The sequence below is a fragment of the Syngnathoides biaculeatus genome, chromosome 3 (genome assembly GCF_019802595.1).
Source record: "Syngnathoides biaculeatus isolate LvHL_M chromosome 3, ASM1980259v1, whole genome shotgun sequence".
In the NCBI taxonomy this organism is placed as follows: domain Eukaryota; kingdom Metazoa; phylum Chordata; class Actinopteri; order Syngnathiformes; family Syngnathidae; genus Syngnathoides; species Syngnathoides biaculeatus.
In genome coordinates, this window is record NC_084642.1 from 12140148 (window position 1) to 12166386 (window position 26239).

At 41.0% G+C, this 26239-nt stretch overlaps 5 protein-coding genes and 1 long non-coding RNA gene across 13 annotated transcripts in view; 2 read left to right on the plus strand and 4 right to left on the minus strand.

Moving 5' to 3' along the window:
* The window catches only part of LOC133497989 (hexokinase-1), a 33264-nt gene extending 32695 nt beyond the window's left edge, over positions 1-569 (minus strand). Inside the window, exon 1 of the mRNA XM_061814316.1 lies at positions 452-569. The gene's annotated coding sequence lies outside the window, so the exon portion shown is untranslated. The remainder of the gene's footprint in view (positions 1-451) is intronic.
* On the plus strand, positions 1-8902 carry LOC133497996 (uncharacterized). The gene is made up of 4 exons (XR_009794156.1): positions 1-68; positions 1231-1277; positions 8290-8378; positions 8454-8902. It is a non-coding gene; the product is annotated as an uncharacterized LOC133497996 (long non-coding RNA).
* Positions 5929-15740, minus strand: supv3l1 (SUV3-like helicase). 2 transcript variants are annotated; one of them, XM_061814318.1, is made up of 16 exons: positions 15661-15740; positions 14429-14506; positions 14042-14149; positions 13846-13960; positions 13245-13413; positions 13058-13169; positions 11223-11300; positions 10795-10886; positions 10398-10578; positions 10169-10262; positions 8438-8557; positions 8251-8350; positions 8083-8163; positions 7812-7988; positions 7274-7422; positions 5929-6533 (listed from the first exon to the last, which is right to left on the minus strand). In XM_061814318.1, the coding sequence occupies exons 1-16, from the start codon at positions 15680-15682 to the stop codon at positions 6128-6130; spliced, it is 2082 nt and encodes a 693-aa protein (XP_061670302.1). In that variant the 5' UTR covers positions 15683-15740; the 3' UTR covers positions 5929-6127. The 2 variants fall into 2 exon arrangements, with proteins under 2 accessions (XP_061670302.1, XP_061670301.1); XM_061814317.1 differs by having other exon boundaries at positions 15294-15738.
* The window catches only part of LOC133497995 (hexokinase type 2-like), a 20443-nt gene continuing 5386 nt past the window's right edge, over positions 11183-26239 (plus strand). The window contains exons 1-5 of one of the 3 annotated variants that reach the window (XR_009794155.1): positions 11183-11313; positions 17207-17363; positions 17458-17613; positions 17874-17961; positions 18096-20204. Coding sequence is in view for 2 of the 3 variants with exons in the window: in XM_061814326.1 (XP_061670310.1) it covers positions 17468-17613; positions 17874-17961 (234 nt within the window). In the remaining variant the exon portion in view is untranslated. Of the gene's footprint in view, positions 11314-17206; positions 17364-17457; positions 17614-17873; positions 17962-18095; positions 20205-26239 lie in introns of those variants that run through there. The other 2 variants (XM_061814326.1, XM_061814327.1) reach the window with 2 other exon arrangements.
* On the minus strand, positions 20386-24402 carry LOC133497991 (uncharacterized). Its single transcript, XM_061814319.1, has 2 exons — positions 23964-24402; positions 20386-22144 (listed from the first exon to the last, which is right to left on the minus strand). The coding sequence occupies exons 1-2, from the start codon at positions 24300-24302 to the stop codon at positions 20795-20797; spliced, it is 1689 nt and encodes a 562-aa protein (XP_061670303.1). The 5' UTR covers positions 24303-24402; the 3' UTR covers positions 20386-20794.
* The window catches only part of vps26a (VPS26, retromer complex component A), an 8052-nt gene continuing 6496 nt past the window's right edge, over positions 24684-26239 (minus strand). For all 5 annotated transcript variants that reach the window (XM_061814323.1, XM_061814324.1, XM_061814325.1 and 2 more), the window contains 2 exons: positions 26038-26147; positions 24684-25961 (listed from right to left, as the gene is read on the minus strand). In XM_061814323.1, the coding sequence (XP_061670307.1) occupies positions 25845-25961; positions 26038-26147 (227 nt within the window). In that variant the 3' untranslated portion in view covers positions 24684-25844. The remainder of the gene's footprint in view (positions 25962-26037; positions 26148-26239) is intronic.

Below are 26239 nucleotides of genomic sequence, written 5' to 3' on the forward strand. Positions count from 1 at the left end.
GGGGGGAGCCCTTCTAATTCGAGGCAGAGGCGAGGGGCGGTAGTGGGCTTTAATAACCGGGAAAACGAGTGAGTTGCCCTGCTTTCCTGTTCTACTGGAAAGTTTAGCTTTCCAAATTGTCAGCCAGAAATTGTTTAGATGGAAAAAAAGGTCCGCAAAAGGCCGCGTAAAGTCCTTTGTTCAACTTTCGCGCCCTGCCCACGTTAGTTAACAAGATGGCTGCTCCTCTTGCCATTGACAAATGATGTGCAAACTAAGTGTTGTAAAATGATTATTATTTTGTTGGCAGTGGTGTGAAATCCATTCCCAGATTATATCTGTGCCCTACTTATATGTATGCGTTCAACTGCTATTGAAAAAAAATATCTTAACAAACTAAACCACGAATTGTGAAACTTTTGCCTCAAAACAAAATTTGTAGTAGGAGGAAAAATGAATCTTGCCGACTTACCTTTAAATTTGAGAGCCTGAGCTAAAATGCGTGTGTGATTTCCTGAGCCGTTTCTGCTCCTCTTCGGGGATTTGGTGCATGTGACTCTAACGCTCGGCTCTTTCATGACTTTAGTGATGTATTTGATGTTACAATGCACTTTGTTGTGTGTGCGTGTGTTTGTGTATGAGCGTGGATAAATTTGATACTATACTGTATATATTTCCTCAGAAACAGCCCACACTAAAAAAAAAAAAAAAAAATGTGAGCAGTTTGTGGCATTTCATTTGTGGCTATTATATTGATTATTTTAATATTGATGATTGTGATAGGTGTATTACACCCTTGCTTTTTATTATTATTATGATTGTATTGTATGAGTGTGAAATGATGATAAAGTTTGGACCTTCTCTGTCTCTTAAGCAGTCTTTCCTCATGGTTGGTGCATATTGTCCCGCGCTCATAGTCTGTGTAAAAAAAAAATATATATATATAATAATATATAATCTGTAGATTTTTCTATTTATGATTCATTTTCAGTAGTTTACACTATTGTGAAATGTGCCCCTCACACACAGTACACTGTCGACTTTGAAAGAATGGTTCAAAGTAAAGTGTGTTTCCGCAGAGGTCATGTTATTGTGCAAAATTATGGGGCCATTATTCACCAAAGTTACTCTAGCATAGCCAGAAGCAAACCCTGACTTGGACACGGCGCTGAGTCACAAGACCACACACAAAAGCCGATATTTCCTGCTTGACCTCATGTGCCAATTTCCATTCTTCTGTTTTTTCTTTAGTTTTGTGGCCGTCGGATGAAGATGAGAGCAAGAGGAAAAACATACAGGTATGACGTATTTATCATGAACAAATGGAGCATTTTTGGTGATTCACTTCATGTTCATTAACAAAACTCTTAAAAAGATAGTTTGATAGCATGTTCAGTGATTTTGTTTTAAATCATCTCAGTACGAGCACTATGTAAATTATTAGGAGGCAATCTGGGTTAATCCTCCACAGATTAGCTCCAGTATTTCACCCCCGTTCGCACGCGATTTCTATCTCCACGCGTCTGTCATCGCTTCTTCTAATCCTGTCTGATTTGTTGTCACTTTTCCTGGTGTGAGCACAATTGTGGCACAGCTCTTGTGGAGTGAAGTCCAAAATATTTCACATTGGTGGCTTTTAATCCAACGCACGCCGTAAAGATTCACGTTTTATCAGATTTGTCTCTGTGTGTACACCACGTAAGAAGACACGTGATTAGACAGGCATGGATCCAGTCTGGCAGATAAAGGAGAAGGACTAAAATAGAGCGGACAGACAGACAGCGCAGACGAATATGTTGGCGATCCATAAGTATTAAGATGTTGATTTTCACTTCATTCTACAGTGAAGAATTGTGTTGGCAGCATCATGCTTTAAAGGTCCACTCTCATGAAATGCATGATTTTTAGTATCTTATTAATGAGAAAACGGCAGCTGGTATAGACGCATCCGTTTTTTCACCACACAACATATTTTTGACGTATATGGCTTTTTGTCACTCCCGCCATGAAAATCCTCTCGAGCGACCCTGCACCCCAGCCGAAGCCGTGATCGGCGGACGCGGCACCGCCGGGGTGGCTTCTCGGGGCGCCGGGCCACGGTGGCTCATCTCCGCCGCGGAGGTGGATCAGATGGGAAGCCGGTTTGGCCACGGAGGTGGCTCGGACGGTTAGGCGGTTTGGTCGCAGTGTTGTCGTCGCTTGCGGGCGTCGTCGTTTTTATCACCGCTGTGGAGGTGGATCGGACGTGGAGGCAGTTTGGGCGCGGCGTCATCGTCGGTCGCGGGCAGCGTTGTTTATCACTGCCGCGGCGGTGGATCGGACGGGGAGGCGGTTTGGCCGCGCCGTCGTCGTCCCTGTTCAACGCAGCCGTGGAGGTGGATCGGGCAGGGAGGTGGTCTGGCCGTGATTCGCATATCATCTAAATATGCCTTAAAACAATCGGGTAATATTGCCCCGGTAACTTCACTCGGTTGTGCGATGTTCTTCGAAAAGAGCGTCCCTGTCAGAAGGGGCGTGTTCGTCTCCCATAGTAGGCTGCACAGCGTGTTTTCAATGGCGAATGTCCCCGTGTGATGTCACGGACAGAAGATGCAGCCAATATGGCAACCACTTGTATGTCGAATGAGACTCCCGCAACTTTGCGCATGGATGACGCGCTCGCCGCTCATATTTATTTTTTCGTATAGACATTGAAGTGAATAATGTTATATATATTTTCATCACAATATCTATTTTAGAATGTTTACATGACACACTTGACCTTTAAGGCTGCTTTTCTTCAGTCGGATTTGGTGCCTGAGTCAAGGTGGAAGGAATTACAGTATAAAGCGTTTCATATAGCGGTCAGTGTTTGGGCAACACCGTCAGGCTTCTGTTAGAAACCATTAACAATGTATAGAAAAGCCTGGTTGAACATTCCAAACTTTTTTTTAGGCTTAGTCACAGTCACTTTACATGGTATTTGGTATTTGCTGATGTTATTAATTAGGAAATGATAATTGCTACGTATTTATCAGTGGAATCAAATTACTGATGGATCCATATCCATTAGGTCGAAGCACAAACTTACTAAGTGACCGATCAGAATGGTGTGAAGTCACGGGCTGTGCAGCTCACAGCCATTGTGAGACATATTTGCACTGTAGGAGTTTTATGATATGGTATCGGGTATTTCAGTTTTACGTTGAAATCGCAGCGTCTGGTTTGATAAAAATAGCGCTGGCTTTTTGCAGACACTTTTGTCGGCCCAAATGGATAATCCAGTTCTTTTCTGACATGCACAGCTAAAGTGCACTGTGGCAACAAAAGAGATATCGTTATTGCAAAAATGGCACAGTCTGCTGGCGCCGAGCGGTGTCGTGCCGCACGTCAAGCAGTCTCACCCAAGTCGGCTTGCAACATGAGCGACACTGGGCCACGGTTTAAACTCTTAACCACCTCTTGATATTAATAAACAATGGGGAAACTTGTCATTTACTAGATTAGCCCTGCGGACAAACATAGGTAGGGCATTATTAACATGGATTAAAATAAAGCATTATATTATTACGGGGATGGCTACAACTTTTGATTCCCAAACATTCTTTTTTCACTTATTTTTCTAAGGTGGAATTTTGAAATTAGAACTGAATTTTGAATTTAGAACTGTACTCCAGTTTCCTCCCATATCCTCTAAAATATGTGTTAAATGGAGACTCCAAATTGCCCTTAGCTATGATTGTGAGATCAAATGTTTGTATTTATTTGCCCTGCGATTGCATGGCGACCAGTCTAAGGTGTACCTCGCCTCCTGCCCGACAATAGCTGGGGTAGGCTCCAGCATTCCTGGGACCCTTGTGAGGATAAGTGGCTCAGAAAAAGGATGGATGGATACTGTTAGGGTGAGTAAACAAGGGTTAGGGTTAGTAGTAAACACAGTAATTTACATAAGATGACACGCCACATTATTTGGACAGTATACTGTATGATAAAAAAAAAGTTAAATAGTTTTATGTCTTTTTGAACTAATCATAATTAAATAAAAATGAAAATTTAAATATGACGATATGAAGAGGAGGGCTTTCATTTGAATAAGCAATTGTACATTTTCTGAAATCACTAGTGAACTTGAATAAAATGAATAGAAAATATATTGGAAAAAAAATACTATTAAACAGTTTTGTTAAGAAGTAATTTGAAATAAAAAAATATAAATAGTATTTTACATGCAAATTAACCTTTGAAGTATAAAAAGTAAAAACAATTATTGTGATAGTCAGAATTGAGATACGTACTCGTAACACTAATTCTAATAACTATGGCTTAGTATTGCATATTTATGAATTAGTTTCAAATAGCTTACCCATTATTTTTACTTTTTCTATTATTTTGATTCATGATTTCATTAAACAGACTTCCATCCGTGGCCCATCAATCCCTTTTAAAACGCAAACATGGCCCTTGAGCACAAAAATGTAAACATTTAAAACTTAAGACATCTAGAACAAAGATAATGAAAATTTAATTTGAGCATTTGAATTATTTACACACAAAGAACTATGTCATAATACCTAAGTTGCGAAATTGATGGTTTTTAATTCTATGGGATGTGTCCAAAATGTAATGCTCACAATACTGTCCAGAAGTACTGCATATGGTTTCTGCTCTACTGTATGTCCTTCCATCCATTTTCTTTAGTAGTCATGTTTGGACGGATTACACCTATGGCCAATGAAGTCTTCCATGAAGTTACCGTGTTATGATTTTGGGATGTGGGAGCAAGATGGAATATCTGAAAAAAACTCACAACTCCAACAAGCAACACCCGGAACTGAGATTCCAACCTCGAGCTTTGAGCCATACGTGTTAATCACGAGGCCACTCGTGGCGCTCCCTCTGCTGCATGTATGAAAAACACAATTCCAAAACAAATCAAAACCTCAGAGTAAGTCTTAAAAAGACCCATAATATTTCACCAGTTGACGCTCATAATAGAGTGTTGCCATGAGAGACAAGATTAATTTGTTCTCTGACGGTTGTAAGATAAAATAAAATGTGCATCTTAAATCAAATGTCCTCATTGAAACGAATGGAAATGCCATTAATGCATTCCAACCCCCCCCCCAGAAAAAAAAATGTTTTTCAAAAAAATAACACTATCATAATTACACTCCCTAAAAAAAATACAGTAATAGTTAAATTGAATGTAAAAAAAAAAGGCACTAATTCATTGCGACGACTTCTGGTGTGATATGGCCACCAGGGGGCAGTATAATACAGCCATGAAAATTTATACTCAACGACTCTGCAATATTACTCATTTTTCATAGGTTGAAATTATATTATATATTGTTTACTTTGCCAAGTTGTGAAGTGAGTTTGGTTCACTGCCACCATACTGCGATCATATCTCAAATTTTTCCATGCTAGTCATTCATTTATTTTACCGGTTATCTTCACTTTTGTTGTGAGTGTGCTGGAGCCTATCCCTGAACTGGTCGCCAGCCAGTCGCAGGGCGCTTATAAACAACAATTCGCAGTCACATTCCCACCTGGGGACAATTTTGAGTTCTCAATTGACCAACCTACGATGCATGTTTTATGGCTGTGGAAATAAACCAGAGCACCCAGTGAAAAACCCGCACAGGAACAGGGAAAACACGCAAATTTCAGACAGGCGAGGCCGGATATGAACCCGAGTCCTCAGAACTGTGAGGCAAATATGCTAACGAGTCGTTCACTATACTCCCACATGCCAGTCAAAGAAAAAAGATTAAATGCCTAATGACTACTCCTATCTCCCAAAAAAAAAAACTTGTGTCCCTTGGAAATCAAAGCCCCATTATATTTAATAAACGTTTATTTGATCGCTATCATTTTCCAAAATGTAGTTTGGCTCTAAGAGAACTGAAAAAGGGAAAAAAGGTTGTGCACCTTCGACCTATAGCCAAGGTGAAATTGACTTTGAAATGCTAGAAATGTTTTTTTATTTCTATATTTATTTGAATATAAAATACAAACATCTCAGTTAAGTGACTTTATTCTAAATACTATATTGTGACCATGAAATGATTTTTCTTCATTGATCGGTTTGGGGGGTTAACCGAACGATACACATTGTGAGGTGGTTGGTCCACCACAGTCCGGCGGTTTCTTCTTACGTGATGGTTCATTTCCTCTTCTTCCTCTTATTGCCGTTACTCTGATATTTACCATTGACGGCACTCTGAATGCTGGACTCTTTCCTCTGTTCTTTAGACCACTCGCTCTGCAGCTGCTGCAGCATCTCAGACGTCAAAAGTCCGTCTCGCACTAGGCGGTTAGATAGCGACCTATCTGCGGTCTGTTTCGAGGCTCTTGAAGCGCTCAGACTCCTTGCGATTCCTGACGATTGACTACCGGAGGCGCTCGTTTGAATACCGTTTCTCTGCGCCTGGAGTGGGCCGGTGATGGCCGGGTCTGTGGCTCGGATGAGGCGCGTGATGTTCCGGACGCCCTCTTGGATGGTGGTGTCCAGTTCTCGTTGGATTTCCCGCACAAAGGCAGTGTCAGGAAACATGTCCATGAAACGGTAACTAGACGGGAAACAAAATAGAGCATTCATGTTAATTATGGAAATGTACTCTTAATTTCTGGCCTACAAGCCACGACTTTTTTCCACACTCTTTCAACACTGCGGCTTATGCGGTGATGCAGCTCATTTGTGCATTTTTTCTAACGGCTGCAAGGTGGCGAGTGGAAAAGGTAAGAGTGAGCTGTTTTTTGTTTTTTTTTAACCAACCGGTGTTTTTTGTTGTTGTTTTTTTTTTTAACCAGCCCTGTTCGTGCTACTGTGTTGTTGCTATGTTAAGCCAAGATAAAATATGAAAACTTTGAAAACTGTATGTATGTGTATGGTCTTTCTTTGTAAATATCTCGTGTTTTAACGTGGGTTTCAATGTGGGCACTTGCGGCTTTTACACAGGTGCGGTTTATGTATGTACCAAATGGTATTTCCTTTACAAATGTACTGGGTGAGGCTTATAATCCGGTGCGCTCTGTAAGACGGAAGTTACGGTAGTCAACTAAAAGAAGAATATGGTAACAAAACAATCCCAACAATAATAATTCATATAAATGCTCAAATTGATCCCGAGCCCCGATTAGTGTTCGCCGTCCACTTAGGGGGAAAAACACCTCAGTTAGAGAGACCGCACCTTTTGATGCATCACAATAACAATAAATCTTTCCCATTAAGTGTGGAAACCTCTCACTGATGCGGATGATCATTTGGGAGCTGCCAGATTTAAATTCAACCTGCCAGAAAAAAATTTACCTTAACCAAAGGTAAAGGTCCAACACGTCGTGAACAGCCTCCAGGTGAACCAGGTCTTTTATGTTTTTGGGTGGGCTCAGAGGCCAGTTGACATGCCGACAGATCCAGTCAAAGGTCAAGGGTTCGTCTCGGCTGAACTGACGGGCGAACTGAAAGAGAAAAATGCAGTAGAACCAGTTCACATATGTGACATTGCAGGACAAGGTTTTTTTTTTTTTTAATTCTCTTTTTGTTCTCCCCATAAAAACCTGGATTTCGAACATGACTTGACACGAACTCGTGTTTTTTATTCAAGGGACCTGTGGATGGTTAACAATAAATCATTGGGGGATTACAATGCATTTGTGTGTGTGCGTGTTATCAAGCTACTAACTAGGCTTTGACGGACAGATGGTGCTTAAGGCGCACAGCAGTATCATAGATGTTAGTTTTATAAGATAATGTCTCATTCCTCATATAGCCGTATTCAGCTTCAAAATAGAATAATACATGGGCAAATCATAGACCCAAATACCAGTAGTCCATCGCCCATTTTTACCTTTAAGAAAGAAGTGCATACAAAAGGCTGCTTCTTATTGATGGGAGCCGTGCAGAAAACGTAGCGTGACCTAAGGTTGAGCGGGATGTGCTGAATCATGTCAGCCAGGAACTTAAAGTCGTCGATGTTGCAGACAAAATAGAGCCCGTCCACCTGGGAGAGGCTGACAAAAATGTCCTGTTACAAAAAAGAAAAGAAAGAAAAATACAAAAATAAGACCAGCAAATTATATCCAATTTGGGCTTATTGTCAACTTCCTCCTGTTACTCACAATGAGGTTAGAGAGGGTAGCCTCGGGTAAATGGTAAGCAAACATCTCAATCTGCTCTGCGGTGGGATGAAGACCTGCAGTCTGGAAAGAATAAAATAATTTTATGCTTTTCCCTGTGTAGACTACAATAAAAACACTGATCAACTTCACAACTGAACGTGTGCTCACCTCAATGGGTTCCACAGTGTGACTTAATATATCCTTTAGGACTGGAAGATCATCTCGGTGCATGGTGGTTACCTCTCCCTCTTTGAACTTGGAGGAGAACCTGGAAGAGAGAGCAATGCAGAGAATTTGTGAGTAGTCTGATTAAAAAAAAATAATAATAATAATAATAATGAAAAATGAGACTGACCTTCCTGCTCTCCCAGCGATCTGGAGAGCCTGCGACGTACTGATGGTCTCCATATGCTTCTCCCCTTTTTCATTGACGTTCGGCTTTACTAGACTGTTGAAGATGATGCGTTTTATGCTCCTGGAGGGAAGACGACTAATGAGTTATGGAGAACTACAGTGGGATAACTTCATTTTTGTCATTAAGTTAAGTGCAGAAATGAATGGTGAAAAGGTTTATATTCCAAATGACTAGAGCTCATGCACGTGATGTCACCATTTTCACGGCCCCATATTGCCAGTCAAAAAGATGCTCGACAGTGTGGGGGACATTGAAACGGAGCAAAATATTCTCAATGCCTGAGACTTGTGCTGTTGGTTGTCACATCAGACGAGACAGATATTCAGAGATCATTCTATGGAATACCAGCTGAAAAGAGCAGAAAAGATCGGCAATTAAACGTTATGGATGGTGCCCAACCAAATACACACGACTGTGTAGCGATCACTTCACTTCAGGTAGGGATAATTATTCTCAATCTCAAATTCCTAAGAAGTATTTATAATGCCAAGTTGGCTCATTTGAGAACAATGCATTTAAAAAAGAAAAAAAAAACAACAGGGAGTCGTCTCCGTTGTACACAGTGTGTTGCGGCCACACGTTAAACTTGAGTAAACCTCTCCCCGACAGACTTTTTTTCCTAATATGCATTGTTTTCAAATTAGTCCAATGCGTATTTAAAAAAAATAAATAAAACCTTGGTCACAGTGATGTTTACGTAGGTTGACATGTGGCTGCAACACGCTTCCGTGTACGGGGGCTGAAGCCTATCCCAGCGGTTTATTTTCTTTTTATAAAATACGCATTGGACTCATTTAAGAACAATGTATATTTAAAATAAAAAAAATCTTATCACGGAGAAGTTAACCAAAGTTTAACGTGTGGCCGCAACACGCTTCGTGTACGGAGGAGCCGACTCGGTGTCTTTTTTTTTCTTCTTCCAATCATTGTTAATGAATGCGAGTTTGTGTAGAACCAGGGGTCATTTATTTAAATATTGGTATTTGTATTGAAAAAAATCTGAGTGGCTCCATCACTATGTGGGATTTATTCTTATTTGAGAACAGATTCAGTAACGAAGTATTTGTATGCGGCCAGACTTTTCTACGCTTTCAAACTTTTCCGTGTAAATCACCAGATCCACGTGCAGATCCAGTTGTCCAAGACAAGCGGAAGCGGGTTAACAGTCCACTTTCTTATCGGCGAAAACATCAACTTCAGCTTTAAATATGAGTCCTCTATGCAAAGTGTCTCTCATTTTTCTGCGTACCTTCGTTTATCACCTTCTAAATGTTTAACGGTATCGGACAAAACTCTGGGCATCGTGCTATAAGACGTATTTTCGCGTCGTCTCCAACGGACTTAGCATTGAAGAATGCTTTGCTAGACAGACACTTCCGGCCAGTGACGTGATTTGATGACGTAGGTGCACGAGCTCTATACAGGTAGAAATCCTTGTTTAGTTCCTGTTTTGCCATATGCGAGAAGTCCATTCTACCCACTGTTGATACATTACAATTAACCAATTTAGGGGGTAAAGGTGAAATTATTGCAATATGGCTCACAAAGATAGTTACTGTAAATGAATACATCTGTCAATCCAAACTGATCAATAATGTAGAATATTTAACAAATTTTGTGTTTGATGCTACTAGCAACGAACCCAACGTGTGCATGAAGGCTGGCACTTACAAATTAAGGCCCATCCCAATAGCATCTGTTGCCACCAGGATTTTGCACGGGTCGTCGGGGTCGTTGAACTTCTTGGCCTGAGAGAGTTTGGTGCCTGAAAAATAGGTTTAATATGAGCATAGCTGTTTTCTAACTTCAACTTAAAATAATTTTTCATGTCCATGCACTATTGTGTAAAGAAAACAAGGGACATGATGCACATTCCTCTAAATCCACCACGTGTGCTCACCTGGCGGTAAACTTCCGTAGATGACAGCACATTCCAACCCCTTTGCTTCAATCTGCCTGCTTATGGAGTAGATGTCATTTTTACTGAAGCACACGATGCAATCCCCTGCTCTCAGGTTGTCTAGAGACTCCACTGCGCTATCCAGGATGGAGAACGGAGTTAGACGTTGGTATGTATGGACCTGGAAAAAGGAAGACACTATCAATTAATCAAAGTGATGTATCAAAAGGTGATTAACAACATGTAACGTAGTGCTGCGTGACACGGTGTCAAACTAAGACAAACAAAAAGAAATAGTGGGCATTATTTTCTTGATCATTAGATTTTGAATGTGTCAATTGAATATAGTACTGTATATAGTATAGTGTCATAGATAAAGTATAATGTACTAATTCACCTCCACCTCCTCTCCAGTGGTGAACATCAGCTCTCTGACAAACTCAATGGCTGCAGGTTCACCACACACGTGAATCTCTTCCGCACAGAGACCTGCACACACACACACACAGACACACACACAAATCACCTGTTTAATTAAATGTGGGACGGAACAGTGTTAAAATACTGAAAAATAGAAATGAACACTTGGAAACTGACATTTTATAAACTGAATGAAACGCTAAGTATAGTTTTGGGGTGTTTTCATACGTTTGTGTCAACGTGTGTACACGTTTTTGTGTTTTCTTGCGCGCGTGTGTAATGTTGACATTTTGTTCAGCTCAGGGGTATTTGTGTGTGCTTTTGCGCCGGCATGCGTGTATTCGTGCATGTCTTTTGCAAACGTGTTGTCATGTGTGTGTTTTCGTGCTTGTGTGAGAGACGAACCCAGCAGAGCTCTGGTCCAGGCCCAGCCTCGGGAAGGATCTCTGATCATTTGAATTTCATCGATCACGGCCACTTCATCTACAAAACAATGGTAAACACAGACACTTGAAAAAAAAAAAAAAAATTGACACCCATGGGGCTAAACTTACATTTAATGGGAGTAGCCTTGTCACAAAAATTACGATACCAACTTATCGTTCGATAACTAAAATGGACAACTGTTGTTTTTCCAGACTTGGTAAATTGCCATTATTTTGGTGAGCCAGCGTGCAGATCACGCAGTGTTCCGAAATAGTTGGGCAGCTGTTTCATTAACCCCTAATGGGCTCATGAACGCCGACATGTGCCGGTTTTTGGCTCGGTCCAATACTCCAGGCAAATTTCAGGACAGTAGTTGCCATTCTTTTCATGCATTTATTTACAACAATGCTTGATTAAAAAAACGACTTAAGAACCATATTTTCCGCACTATGGGGCGCACTTAATAGCCTTGAATTTTCTCTATAAAGCTGGCAGTGCGCCTTATAATCAGGTGCGCCTTATATATGGTTCGATATTGAACCTTTAGCGCAGCCCATATAATGGATGCATAATGCAACCCCAACTGTAGTGTCTATTCTATGTGCCTTATAATGCGGTGCACCTTTTATATGAAAAATGTTTTAAAATAGGTCAGTCATTGAAGGTCCGCCTTATAGTGCGGAAAATACGGTCGTCAAACACAAGATCTTGTCACATTCGAAATCCGTTAGGAGCTGCCATATCTACAGCGTGCCTAAACGATGACCTGACAGTACATTTACGTCTATTCCGAATGACAGCTAAATGGCAAAACTGTACCTCTGAGCAGCTTGGGAAAAGGGATATTTCACCCTCATGAAACCAAATTAAATTGGATTCAGATTCAACCTGTTTATTCTGACTGCTGTGTTTATATGTTGCATTTTTAGTTGGTTTGGGTTTCAGAACAATTATAATCAGAAAAGTAGGCTACGTTCAAACCAGGCTTGTCTTGCAACGCTTTATTCTTTAGTTCCGACCCGAGGGGATCCATAACACAGAGTACAGAAAAAAACATTTAAAAGAGAAACGAGAAAGAAAATTATGACAACTATAATGATTTACAAGCAAGAAAATAAAATATAACGGACGTATTTGTCATGATTTCAGAAGCATTAAAAAAAATGTTTATCGTGATGATTTTGGGGAAAATATATCATCCATCCATTTCTTAGCCGCTTATCCTCACAAGGGTCGCAGAAATGCTGGAGCCTATCTCAGCTGTCAACGGGCAGGAGGCAAGGTACACAATGAACGTGTTGCCAGCCAATCGCAGGGCACATAGAGACAAAGAGCCGCACTCAAAATCACACCTAGGGGCAATTTAGAGTGTCCAATTTATGTTGCAATGTTTTTGGGATGTGGGAGGAAACCGGAGTGCCTGGAAAAACCCACGCAGGCGCGGGGAGAACATGCAAACTCCGCACAGGTGGGTCCGGGATGAAACCCGGCACCTCAAAACTGTGACGCCAACACTTTCCAGCTGATCCACCGTGCCGCCCGGAAAATATATCATCTTGATAAAAATTATCATGACAGGCCTGGATGGGACCTGTCAGGAGAAATTTCTTGATGCAATTAAAATCCAATTTTGGAGGGAAAAATTCTGCCTTAAAAGCAAAACTTTTGAAACCGGCAAGTATTCGCAATTACAAATGAGTACCAAACCAAAAGAAAAAGAAGATAAATGAGCACAGATGCGGTCTCAAGCAGCGCAAATTGAATATGCACAGAAAACAAGTGTGTTGGCATCCGTAACGCACACAAACACTTACATGGTGTTGTGACGCTGCACATCTCGATGGTGCAGGCCACATGACCAGACACTCGACCCTCCGCGTCCACAAACGTCCTCTCCTCGCCAGTGACCAAGTCACATGGTACATCCTGGAAATAGACAACACGTATTGAGAGTGCACAAATCGCAATACGTGAACTTGAAAGAAAGAGAAAGGCGCATACAGCTTGGTTGGTCTTTTCAAAGATTTCGTGGGCAAGAAGTTTGAGGGGTCCGCAGTAGACCCCCGACTTTGCGGCCAGGTAGCGTTGGATGGCGTTGTAGGTTTTGCCGCTGTTGGTGGGTCCAGCGTGGAAGATCACCTTCCTCTGGATGGCGCGGGCCTCCGGGTACCTGACAATCACACACATACGGCCCATTGCAACATAGTTCAATATTGCGAAAATCTTGAACAATTTCAGCCGTTCAATTCAAAAAGTGAAACTAATAAAATGAGTCACACAAGACAATGAAATATTTCAAGATTTTACTTTTTATAATTTTGGTGTCCTCCAACCCATGTGAGGATAACTGGCTCAGAATTGGTGGATGGGTGAATAATTTTGGTGGTGAGAACATGTCCCCGCATACGTATTTTGAGTTGGGATCATGGAGACAGAATGGATGAAACTCTTATCTCAAGGCACCACTGAGGCTATTTTCAATAATACTACACAATGCCAAACATTCTTCTGTCACTTCCATCTGACATTTACAACCAGAAGACACCTCAGCGAGAAATACAGATTCCATTTGACTCAAAATCTGTGCATGGTGCACGTTTACCAGTTAGCAGGAACTCTAAGGTCAGAGATCTTCCTCAGGTCGTCCATACAGTCGAGCATGGGAAAGATCTGCTTGGCGTGTCGCATGAAGTACGGGTAGATGTCATCTATATGACCTTGACGTCAACAGAAACACAAAAAGATTGCAGTATAACTTTCCATCCATATTCTACATTTAAATTTCTGGGGGCACAAACCTGCTCCGCAGCAAATGTCACTGAGGATGATGTGCAGGTCAGCGGGTAGTGATGTCACTTCTAGGATATATTTCCTGAAGTTAATAAAGGCCTGGTGGAAGAGTCGTGCTGCACAGACAAAAAAAAAACACATACTACTGGGTGATGTGGTCTTTCAATGCAAATGACTGTTATGGCACCATGGGAGTATGATGTTTGTATTGATAATCAAAATTAATGCGTGGAACAAAAGTCAACATTTTTTTAATACAGATTAATGGCACAACTCCATTCTGCTGAGTAAGTCTCATTCTTTAGGGGAAGTTTTCATGTTCCTCTGTAATATTTTAACAGTTGAATAAAATGACAATTCATATTTGATGAAGTGGTCTTTATTATTATTCTCACCATCCAGTCCGTTATCCGCAGCCAGTTTCTGCATCTCTTTCCTCTTGTAAAACCGATTTGCAATTTTTAAAAGCTCACCTAAAAAAAAAAAGACAGAGGAAACAATTTAACATGTGAAACGTCATTTAACAGCAGTAAATACAATAATCTTACAAATAAATGTAATGTTTTCATTAAAGATAATATCTCACAAAACAATATTAGTTGAATAAACAAATTTAGATATATATTTAACTTTTTTTTCTTTAAAATAAGATATAAATAAAAAAAATAAGTAAAAGAAAACATTTCCCAAAGTTTGAATATTTCAATGGCCAAAATTTTAATTTAGCGTATGCATTTACTAGTTTCATTAAATAATTGGTTAAACCATTCAATGGAAATAAAACAATAATATTACTACAATAAACAAATGTACATGGACATTTATTTCTTTAATAAATTACTGGCTATGTAAATATAATTTGAAAAAAACCCAGTAAAATTAATTTTGTGAAACCATTTTATGTTAAATTGGTTATTGTAAAATAATGGGGAAAAAAAACACTAAATTACTTCACATATTCGTGTAACTAACTTTTATTGATTTATTCAAATCCCAAAATGGGCATAATAAACAATTTAGCACATAAATATTTAACCTTATAAATTGCATAAAATCGTTGATTAGAATGAAATCATGTTAAAAAAAACATGACAATCGATTATTATTTTTGGATTACAATGAATTTTTACATGCACACTTTGACTGCTCTTATTAACCTCATCTACAACCCGTCTATTTTAAAACTCAAAAGTGGCCGTAAAAGTTCGCACATCCCAGCTCTTCACGCAGAATCCTCTGAATGCAGAAGATTTCACTGACTTTTATCCAAAGGCTGGGTCAGCTCTGCACCCACAGTCCCTTCAGGCGACAGGTCCATCTTCAGCGTGAGCGGGACAAAAAGAGACGTGTCCGGAGGTTTAGAAGATGAAGAACAATTCCTTTTGCAAACCACACTGCACACCGGCTGCTCCCTATTCAATGAAACGGGACCCGAAGCTGCCCGACAACTCGTAGTGACCATGCGAGCTGTTCTAGTGTTGACATTGTGACGAAGGCGAGAAAATAAAGACAAACACCCGCTCGCCGACATTGTTTCTCCCCCCTCTAAAGTTTATAGTATCCAACTGGGAAGGCCGTCGACGTTAATGGTTCGCCATAGCTAAGAAAGTATGAAATCAACATTTACTTAAGTAGAGGACGGTCGACATTTTTCTCTTCCTACTATGCGCCAACGTGTGTCAGGACCAGTCTGAGGGTAGCTGTCCACAATAATGCCTGTTACAAAAAAAAAAAATCGCAAATGACTTTGCCAAAATATTTTTTGCAACATGTACTAAAACTTAAGAACCCAAATTTGAAAGCATATTTACAGACAAAAATTCCGGTGTATTTTTTTTATATGTATATTATATATAGGCAAATCCAGAGTTGTCCCCCTAAAGTAGCATTCACATTACATTACAGGACCTAGACCACAGTTGTCAAACCCAATGCCCGGGGGCCAGATCTGCCCCGCCGCATGATTTTATGTGGCCCGCGAAGCTAAATCTCGCATATAAACTTCCGTGTTTTTTGTTCAAATCTGTACCAAAATTACAAATTGCCATGTCATAAATGATAACACTGTGGTATTGTAAGCATTTTTGTGTTCCCAAACAACGATAATTGAAAAACACATTCCCCTTGATGTCTGATTCCAAAAGTAGTTTAGAAATTCCATGTTGAAATATGAGGCGATCAGAGACTTTTACGGTTTCACAGTAGTAACGGCCCAACGAGGGAAACCAGGACTCCAATGTGGCCCGCGACAAAAAACAGTTTAACAGCCTTGACCTAGACAATTGACACGGCAGCCATTTTATAAGGCAAATAAACACTTGCAGGTCAGTGAGCAAACAAAATACTGTAATCATATAGGATATCTTAAATTTTATACTTACTTAACAATGGTAAACATCTGCGCTATTCATGGTTGTAAGAAAAGAGCGGACAACGCCGCTAGACGAGGCTTCTTCGGAATGCCTGTTGTCAGACCCAACGAATGTCAACAAAGGCGGGAGTTGAGCGAGCGGAGAAGAACACACAAGGATACACATGCAAGGATAAATCGGAACGATTTCCAACCGACAAAATATACGAAAATTTGTCGGGACCATTTTGTTGGAGATGAAGGCTACAATAATTTTGCTAAAATTCATTTTAGCATGATGTAACTTACGAATCTGTTCTGTGACTCTGTTGCAACAAAGTCCGCTATATTTACAAAATCTCTTCGACGTTAACGTGCATTTGATTTTTTTATATTTATCGTGTAAGTAGTTATAAGTTTTAACATTTGATATGATAGTCATGATCATTTGTTATATAAGCACTAGTGAACCTTTGTATTATGAACCATAATTCTAGTTTGCCCCTACAATTATGAACCATAATTCTAGTTTGCCAGATATCAAAGCTATTGGATACAAAAAAAAAAAAAATGGACAGGTTAAATAGTTTCATTTACTTCGGTTTTGCTTCCAATTTCATTTCTGGTTGTAGAGATGACACAAGATAAGGTTACATTGGGAGTTTTGCTAAAATTGCTTGACTTAAAAAAAGTACATATGGTTTTCATTCACATATCTTTCATTTGACAGACTTTGCGAGATCATGCCCAATAATTCCCACAAGATGAGGTGATGCAACGATATTTGTTCCTGATACTAATTGAGTTCTTTGACTTTTTATAGGTAAACCAGCAGCTTTTTTTGATGAGACACATCCTGAGTGCTAGAGCTTGTTGGAGGAACATCTTACGGATCATCTGCATCGTCTTCTTTTCCTTTCGGCTTCTCCCATTAAACAATATTCAACTCATTTGGGAACAAAGCAGTATTAAAACAAAATGTGGGAAAAGTGAAGCACGTCAAATGGTTTTCAAATGCACTCGAGGTGTATTTACATTATATTTACTTTGTGTGTGTGATTTTGTACACGACAGATATGAGAAAATGTGCAGCGGTATGTACCTCGGCGAAATTGTGCGGAACATCCTCATCGATTTGACCAAGAGGGGCTTCCTCTTCAGAGGGCAGATTTCAGAGACGCTGAAAACCAGAGGCATCTTCGAAACAAAGTTCCTCTCTCAGATTGAGAGGTAAGAAGACAGCGCCTCGATGTGCTCCTTTCTGAGATGCTAGCTTACCTCACTGATGTTGTCAGTGGGGACCTGCGTATGATTGATCATGAGGAATTCTTACAATCTTACTTGGAAGTGATCGGTGATTATTTCTGCCTTAAAGCATTTGAGGCAAACAATCAATCGATTTGATTTTTGTTAAATGCACTTTGGTAGTTATTTTACTGTCCCTGAAGTTTATTCTTCATCTTGGCGACTCCGCGCGTGTCTTTCTCCAGTGACAGATTGGCGTTACTGCAAGTGAGGTCCATCTTGCAGCATTTAGGCCTGGACAGCACTTGTGACGACAGCATCATTGTCAAAGAGGTACGCCGAACAATGTTGTGACTTCTCACTTCAGAAAACGTGTGTGGTTGATGATGAACTAGCCAAGATCGAAATGAATGGGGGACACGAATGCGTCACAGCCCAGCACAGCTTCTTCTTCTTTTTGTTTTCAGCTTGTCCTGTTTGGGGGTCACCACAGCGTGTCATCTTTTTCCATCTAAGCCCATCTCTTGCATCTTCCTCTCAAACACCCACTGTCCTCATGTCCTCCCTCACCACATCCATAAACCTTCTCTTTGGTCTTCCTCTCGCTCTTTTGCCTGGCAGCTCCATCCTCGGCACCCTTCTACCAATGTACTCGCTCTCTCGCCTCTGGACATGTCCAAACCATCGAAGTCTGCTCTCTCTAACCTTGTCTCCAAAACATCCAACTTTGCCTGTCGCTCTAACGAGCCTATTTTTAATCCTATCCAACCTGCTCACTCCGAGCGAGAACCTCAACATCTTCAATTCTGCCACCTCCAGTTCTGCTTCTTGTTGTTTCTTCAGTGGCACCGTCTCTAATCCATACATCATGGTCGGCCTCACAACTGTTTTATAAACATTTCCCTTCTTCCTAGCGGAAACTCTTCTGTCACATATAACACCAGACACCTTCCGCCAACTGTTCTACCCTGCTTGGACCCGATCCTTCACCTCCTTACCACACTCACTACGGATCATCAGCATCTGTTGAAAAAGAATCGTACATTTCCCAGCTGTGCAAGATTAAAAGGGACGAACATCAAAGACTTCTTAGTGAAAACCTTGTTCTAAAATCTTCATTAGACAGTTTGAGAATAACACAAGAGACTTTCAAAGATAGCTACAAAAAGAGAACTATTATAAAAGGTCTTCAGAGATAGAAAACGTTCTTAATACATTGAAGAATTCATTCAAGTGAGTACACGTACATGTAGATCTTTAACAAAGTTTCGAAAGTTCATTTTAGTCTTGACGAAACTGAGACGCAATTTTCCTGAGCAGGACCTGGCGTACGGATTTGACGTGTCTCAAGCAACTGTGTGCCCCGTGCATTTTTGTCTGTTATTCATGTCATCTACAACAGGCTGCAAAGGTTTATTTACTGGCCAGAAAGAGAAAAATTGAGAATGTCAATGCAGCTAGAATTTAGAAAAAAAATTTCCTGAAAATTATGCGTTATTGACTGTTTTAATCAAGAAGCCTTCAAATTTCAAACCCTGCAGTCAAACGCGGTTCTTATAAGCGCCGCAACACCGTCAAATATCTGATTGGATTTACTTCTTGGGGTTCAGTTTCATTCATTTCAAAAGGTTGGGGAGGTCGTGCAAGCGATGGGAACGTTACTGAAAATTGTGGCTGACTAAAACTTCTTCCAGGAGACACCGTGCTTGTCGATCGTGGTTTTGACATAAAAGAGAACGATGGTTTGATGTGTGCCGAGGTCATAACATCTGGAATGAGACAACACGCAGTCTTGCACCTTTGAGAATTCGTATAGGGCATGTTAGACTTTTAGTTAGAAATAAATACACTACCTTGTCTGGAACACTACCAATAGATTATTTATTAAATCAAAAATGGTAGCACCCCTGCAGTAGACAAAATTGGAACCATACGCTGCTGTTTGGGCAATTTTTGTGCTTCGGAGGTACCTTAAGATGGACATATGATTTGGAAACTTTTTTTTTTTTAGCGTGTCTAAATTGGGAGGTACAAAAGCGTATTGCATCCTGCCACACCCCAAAAAAAAAAAAAAAAGTCGTGTTTCACATTATAATGTGAATTATTTCACATTATAATGTGAAACGCAACTTTTTTTTGGGTGTGGCAGTAATATGCTTTCGTAGTTAGGAATACAAGCTAATTTTTCAACAGATTTTTTTATATATACAAGTACTGGTATGGGTGACTGCCTGAAGATCATATTTTGATATTCTTATTTAATGAAATATTTGTTGAATACAGCGGCATGGTGGATCAGCTGTAAAGCGTTGGCCTCACAGTTCTAAGGTCTAGAGTTCGATCTCGGCCCCACTCGTGTGGAGTTTGCATGTTCTCCCCGTGGCTGTGTGGGTTTCCTCTGGGTACTCCGGTTTCCTCCCACATCCCAAAAACATGCAACATTAATTGGACACTCTAAATTGCCCTGCGGTGTGATTGTGGGTGCGGCTGTTTGTCTCCATGTGCCCTGCGATTGGCTGGTTGGTGACCAGTTCAGGGTGTACCCAGCCTCCTACCAAAAGATAGCCGGGATAGGTTCTCACACTCCCGTGACCCTTGTGAGGATAAGCGGCTAAGAAAATGGATGAATGGAAGTGTCAAATACCTGTTTCTTTTGTTCTATCCCTATTACAGAATTTAAAAAAATCAATAATCACGTAAGACCTTGTCACTTTAATAAATTCCCTTACATTGTTCACTGCTAGTGTGTAGAAAAATCAGTTTCAAGACAATGAACAGGAAAAAAAGATCCTTTCACAAGCTGGAAGAAACCTGAAAATAGCATTCAGCTGAATATATATGATATATCCAGTGATATGGCAATTTTACGTTTCTTACCAATAACAGGACAACTTGGGATGAAAATTCAGAATACATTAAAGACATACAGACTACCTTGCATACACAACACAGAAGAAATGTAGTGTTTACGAAATGGCCGTAAAAATGTCCCTTTTGATACTGTTTGTCTTCCTTAAATTCAGGATTTTTTCCTACATTTTACACACGACCATTTGATGGTTTTTGGCACGTGCTCCAGGTTTAAACACTTCTGGTGTTTCCATTTGTTAGTGCAGTTGAGATTACGATATTGCAACACGCGTTTATCGTCTGGCTGAAACTGTTGCTAACCAATACACGTGACCTCTGCAATATCCAGCATGTTTTCAGGGGTATCTTGCATAAAAACCACGTTATCAACAGCAGACGGCTGCGGTCTTGAATACAACTTTCCGACCAACTCGGGCAAAATCACGTGCTTGAAGAACTCCTTGGATTTGCCGGAAATCATCATCTGCGTGCCTTCATCGGGTTGAATTCTCTCAAAGTGGGTGTCCACGTCAGTCCACAGAACAAAATCTACAAACTCTCTCTCGCACACTAATAACTGGGTCTGCACCCGGTAATAATATGTGTGAGATCTCCTCAGTCTCAATCTGCCGTCAACGTGTTCTAGGCAAGAGGTACCCGATTCCGAAAGGTTTTCCGCACCTTTGCAGAACGGGCACTTGACTTCTAACAAACCAAGACCGCAACAATCACAAGACACCAGCGCGTCAGGGTAAGCGCTCATGTATGGCAATTTGTAATTTAACACCAGGCCGCTTTTTTCACATTTAAAATTGGCGTGGTTTTCTTCCATCAGCAAGGAGTACCGCTGAACCGCCAGCTCCTCGTGGTCACATCCCCGCCGTGTAGCTTGGTTGCTCAACTTCTTGTTCTGAGGGTAGCAAATTGAATACAGGAGGCTCTGCGGTGGGTTTTCTATCGATGTGGAACAAACGGCTTTCACTTTCGAAGCTGTGATTCTTCCTGACCTGAAACGAACCCATTCTCTGATACTGGCCTGGGCACGCGTCGTTATCTGCACGTTAATACTTTGCTCTTCCGTTACACGGATGGTCTCAAAAATCGCACCGCAATGCTTGACAAGTTCATGGCGGGGCATGAGAGCACACTTCTCCTCGTAGAGATCAGTCAAAATTTGGGGATAAGACTGATTGAGGGAGGTGGGTGCGTATTCAACTGAATATCTCGGCATCACAGACAACAAAACCGGATTGTCTTTCGTCTCCTTTAACTTGGCGAGGAAAGCGTCAGATTCTTCATCCGTCGGCGGCAACACACTGGGAAGCTTCTGTGTAGATTCAGGAGAGACACTTGGGGATCCCGTTCTTGCTACATTCATCTTTCTTTTCATGGTCTGGCGTGATCGAAAGTCAATGTTCCTGACCTCGCTGTATTTCACGTTAGACACGGCTGTGGGCAACAGCCAGTACGCAGCTTCCTCGGTCATCGTCTTGGAATCGCGAATTTGAACTGCTGCTTCCACGGCGTATAACAGGGCCTCAATATGGCTGCAGGTCTTATCCAATCCGGTCTTACACGTGCAGTGTGCGGTCAAGATTTCACCATCTTTCTGAGCAATAATCCACGGCCTCAGAGGAAGGCCATTCGAAGACTGGGAATTTCTCATCTGAAAAATAAATGTGATGTCGTTAAAATTCCACATGTAAAATTTGCCTCTCCATATATAATTCTCCTTCTCCTTCTCCTTCCGGGTTGTCCCGTCAGGGGTCGCCACAGCTTGTGATAAGCCATATTTTTTTGCCACAGTTTTACGCCGGATGCCCTTCCTGACGCAACCCCTCTGGCATTTAGCCGGGGAGCCTCTCCATATATAATATATTGTTTAAATTCATCTATTAAATAATGTCTTACTTCTTCCGTGTTTAAAAGGATGGGTTAAAAAAAATGACTACCACACAAAATAATTTAGATTGACCGTTCAAAATACTAGACCTAATACATTTTCACTTAGGTCCAATGTATAAGGAGTGGAACCATCACATCATCATGATCATGGTTCACTAGTTTATCAATTTGTCAAGGGTGATTATATTGAGCATGAGCCAGCTTTAAAAAGGAATAATAAGCACATTGCCTCTAGCCTTAAATAAGCCAAAGGTGATTTGCAGAGCTGTGGGAACTATAGAGGAATAAGGTTGATAAGACACACAATTAAGTTATGGGAAAGAGTAGTGGAGGATAGACTCAGGACAGAAGTATCTGTGAGAAACAATATGGTTTCATGCCGAGAAAGAGTACCACAGATGCATCATTTGCCTTGAGGTTGTTCGTGGAAAAGTACAGAGAAGGTCAGAAGGAGCTACGTTGTGATCTATAGAGTCTATGTCAGAGTACCAAGAGAGGAATTGTGGTACTGCATGCGTAAGTCTGGTGTGGCTGAGAAGTATGTTAGAATAGTACAGGACATGAATGAGAGTGAGGTGTGCCGTAGTTGTGACAGAAGAATTTAAGGTGGAGATGGGTCTGCATCAGGGATCAGCTCTGAGCCCCTTCCTGTTTGCTGTGGTAATGGATAGGTTGACAGATGAGTTTAGACTGGAATGCCCTTGGACCATGATGTTCGCAGATGATATCGTGCTATGCAGTGAAAGCAGGGAGAAGGCGGAGGAACAATTAGAAAGATGGAGCCACGCACTGGAAAGGAGAGGAATGAAGATTAGCCGAAGTAAAACAGAATATATGTGCGTGAATGAGAGGGGCGGAGGAGGAAGAGTGAAGCTCCAGGGAGAAGAGATAGTGAGGGTGGATGACTTCAAATACTTGGGGTAATCCAGAGCAATGGAGAGTGTGGTAAAGAAGTGAAGAAACGGGTCCAAGCGGGTTGGAACAGCTGGCGGAAGGTTTCTGGTGTTATGTGACAGAAGAGTATCCGCCAGGATGAAGGCCAAAGTTTATAAAACAGTGGTGATGTACGGATCAAAGACGGTGGCACTGAAGAAACAACAGGAAGCAGAACTGGAGATAGCAGAAATGAAAATGCTGAGGTTCTCACTTGGAGTTAATAGGTTGGATAGGATTAGAAACGACCTCATTAGAGGGACAGCCAAAGTTGGGTGTTTTGGAGACAAGGTTCGAGAGAGCAGACTTGGATGGTTTGGACATGTCAAGAGGCGAAAGAGCAAGTACGTTGGTAGAAGGGTGCAGAGGATGGTGCTGCCGGGCAAAAGGGCGAAAAAAAGACCAAAGGGAAAGTTGATGGATGTTGTATGTAAGGGAAGACGTGAAGGCAGTTGGTGAAAGCGAGGAGGATGCTCGAGATAGGCTTAGATGGAAAAAAATGACACGCTATGTCGACCCCTAATGGGACAAGCCAAAAGGAAAAGAAGATTTTGCCGAGTCAATTTCTTCGTACTAAGATTTCGAAATCTAACTGTTTGAACATTATCATGATGTTGTTGTCAGGAATAAGAATGAAGTTTACTAACCTTCGCGATGATGATAACTTGATCGTTGATCGAGCGATGTTGCACATCTTTCACCCATCCACAGACGAAATACTTGTAGGACTCGAGGGATTTATAAGCTTTCATTTCTTTTAATATGTAGGAACCTGCAGTATTCACGAGGTAATTCACGATATCGGGATACGTGATATTCGGCAAACCTTGATTGTCAGTTGAGAACTCCTCCTCCCTGACGCCGTACGGATCAATTCCTTTTATGAAACTCAGTTTTAACTTGTACCTCGCCAAAGACAGTTCATCTAAACATGCCGCATACGTCTTCGAAGCAGAAGTAACGTTAGCGGTAGATAACTCTGACATATTTAATACCGAAACGGATTACGATGAAAAAAGACGTCTGAGAAGACGACAGTAAAGAATGGCCGCACGATTCGAAAGTTTGACCGACCGACAAAATCCCGCTGCTCGCGAGATCTCGCGACACGGTGACACCGGTGAATAGCAACCAATCGGATGACAGATCACCAAAAGAGGGCGGGACATTCTCGCGCAACCAAGAAATACGCAAATACTGTATTGTTTTAAAATATCAATTGACTTTTCAATTGTATAAACGCTGTACACCCATGACTTAATCACCCTGTTAAAACATATTTAACTGGATCAAAAGGATGACTGAACTATAAATTAGTTTTGAAACTACATTTTTCCATTACATTGAATGAATGACTCGATATAGTGTGAATATAAATTCGCTTTATTAGTGATTCATTTTTAGTATTTAAGGATTTAATGTATATACTGAATATACATATATATATACAACAGAAATAGTTGAGAAAATAAACATGCAAATGAGCTTTGTTGACCTATGCAGTTTTTTAAACCCAAACAGCCAACATGATCAGAAAGACAAATGGGAGTCTGGCAGCAAGAAAAAAAAAAATCTTGAAAAATAAACAGTTCTAAAAAATTAGGGAGGGGGGCGTAACGGCACATTCAACTCTTAAGTGAAGAGAGTGTAATTTCAAATGTGGACATGAGTGTTTAGCAGTTTATAAAAGTTGTGGAGTCCTGATTTACACATGAAACAAAAACAATCCCAATTAAAACACTTAATAGTACGTACATAAATGACAATTGAGTTAAAGTGGCCATTTTAGCACCCTTTTTAATGAGAAAAAGTGCAACACAGAGCTTATGAGCTAAATTCCCCATCACATGGGTTTTGCTGACATCATATAACCATTTAAATGTCACAGTGAAATACAGCCGCGGATTCATAGCTGATGAGCAGTGCTTGCAACAGTAGATTTCAGCAGAATTATTACATTAAATGGTAGAACTGAAAACATAATTCCCGCCAAGAAGCATGTCGACAGTATGAGCAGATGTACATCAAAAACGTTCGACAAATTACTCATAATCTGTGGATACTGTGACATAATTCCAGACAAACCAAAAGTGTGAAAACTGAATTAAATACCTTTGCAACCTTTTAATGTAATTTATCTGTGATCAGATGCAACGTTACGCTCTACAATGCGTGAACTCGTGATGAAACTGGAAACAAAATACAGGACTAAAAAAAAAAAAATCCCGTGTAGTGGCCGGGTTCTTTGTCCTTGTCATGTCAGCACGTCGTCGGGCATTCAGCAGAACATGCTCGTGTCCAAATTCAAGTGTGCGTGTGTGTGTGTGTGTGAGGGGAGTGTCGGTACGCCCGCAAAACGACAGCATACGTTTGACGCCAAGGTGAGGAAGACGTCACGGCGTGCGTAATCGTGTATACGGTCCAAGCGGAGAGTGGGGGAAAGCTGTCACACCTGCTCAGCAGTGAAGAATCCAGTTGCGTGTCATCTGTACGGATGTTGGTTTTCAGTCCGTGGCCGTGGCTTGCCCTCACATCTCCGGCTGCTCCGCGTTAACGGGCGGAGTTTGGGAGTCGGGGGACTCGTAGCGCTGGTGGAAGTTTCGTTTTCTCATCTTCTCTGGGGCTTTCCTCCACAAAACGATTTCCTGAGGACACGGACGAATGCGTTGACGTGAGCGGGACCCAAGAGACAGATGTAAACAGTGCGCACGGATGAGTTACCTGCTGCTTAAAGTATCTTCTATCTTCTTCGTCCACTAAGACCAGATTCAGGAAGTAGCGTACAGAGAACTTCTTGTTGACGTCCCTCATGGTGGCTGTCAAGTCATACCCTTGCCAAAAACATGAAATGCAAAAGCTCATACGTTGTGAAGTCAGGCGTAAAAAAAATATATATATTAGCTGACTAATGTCTTCCTTACAG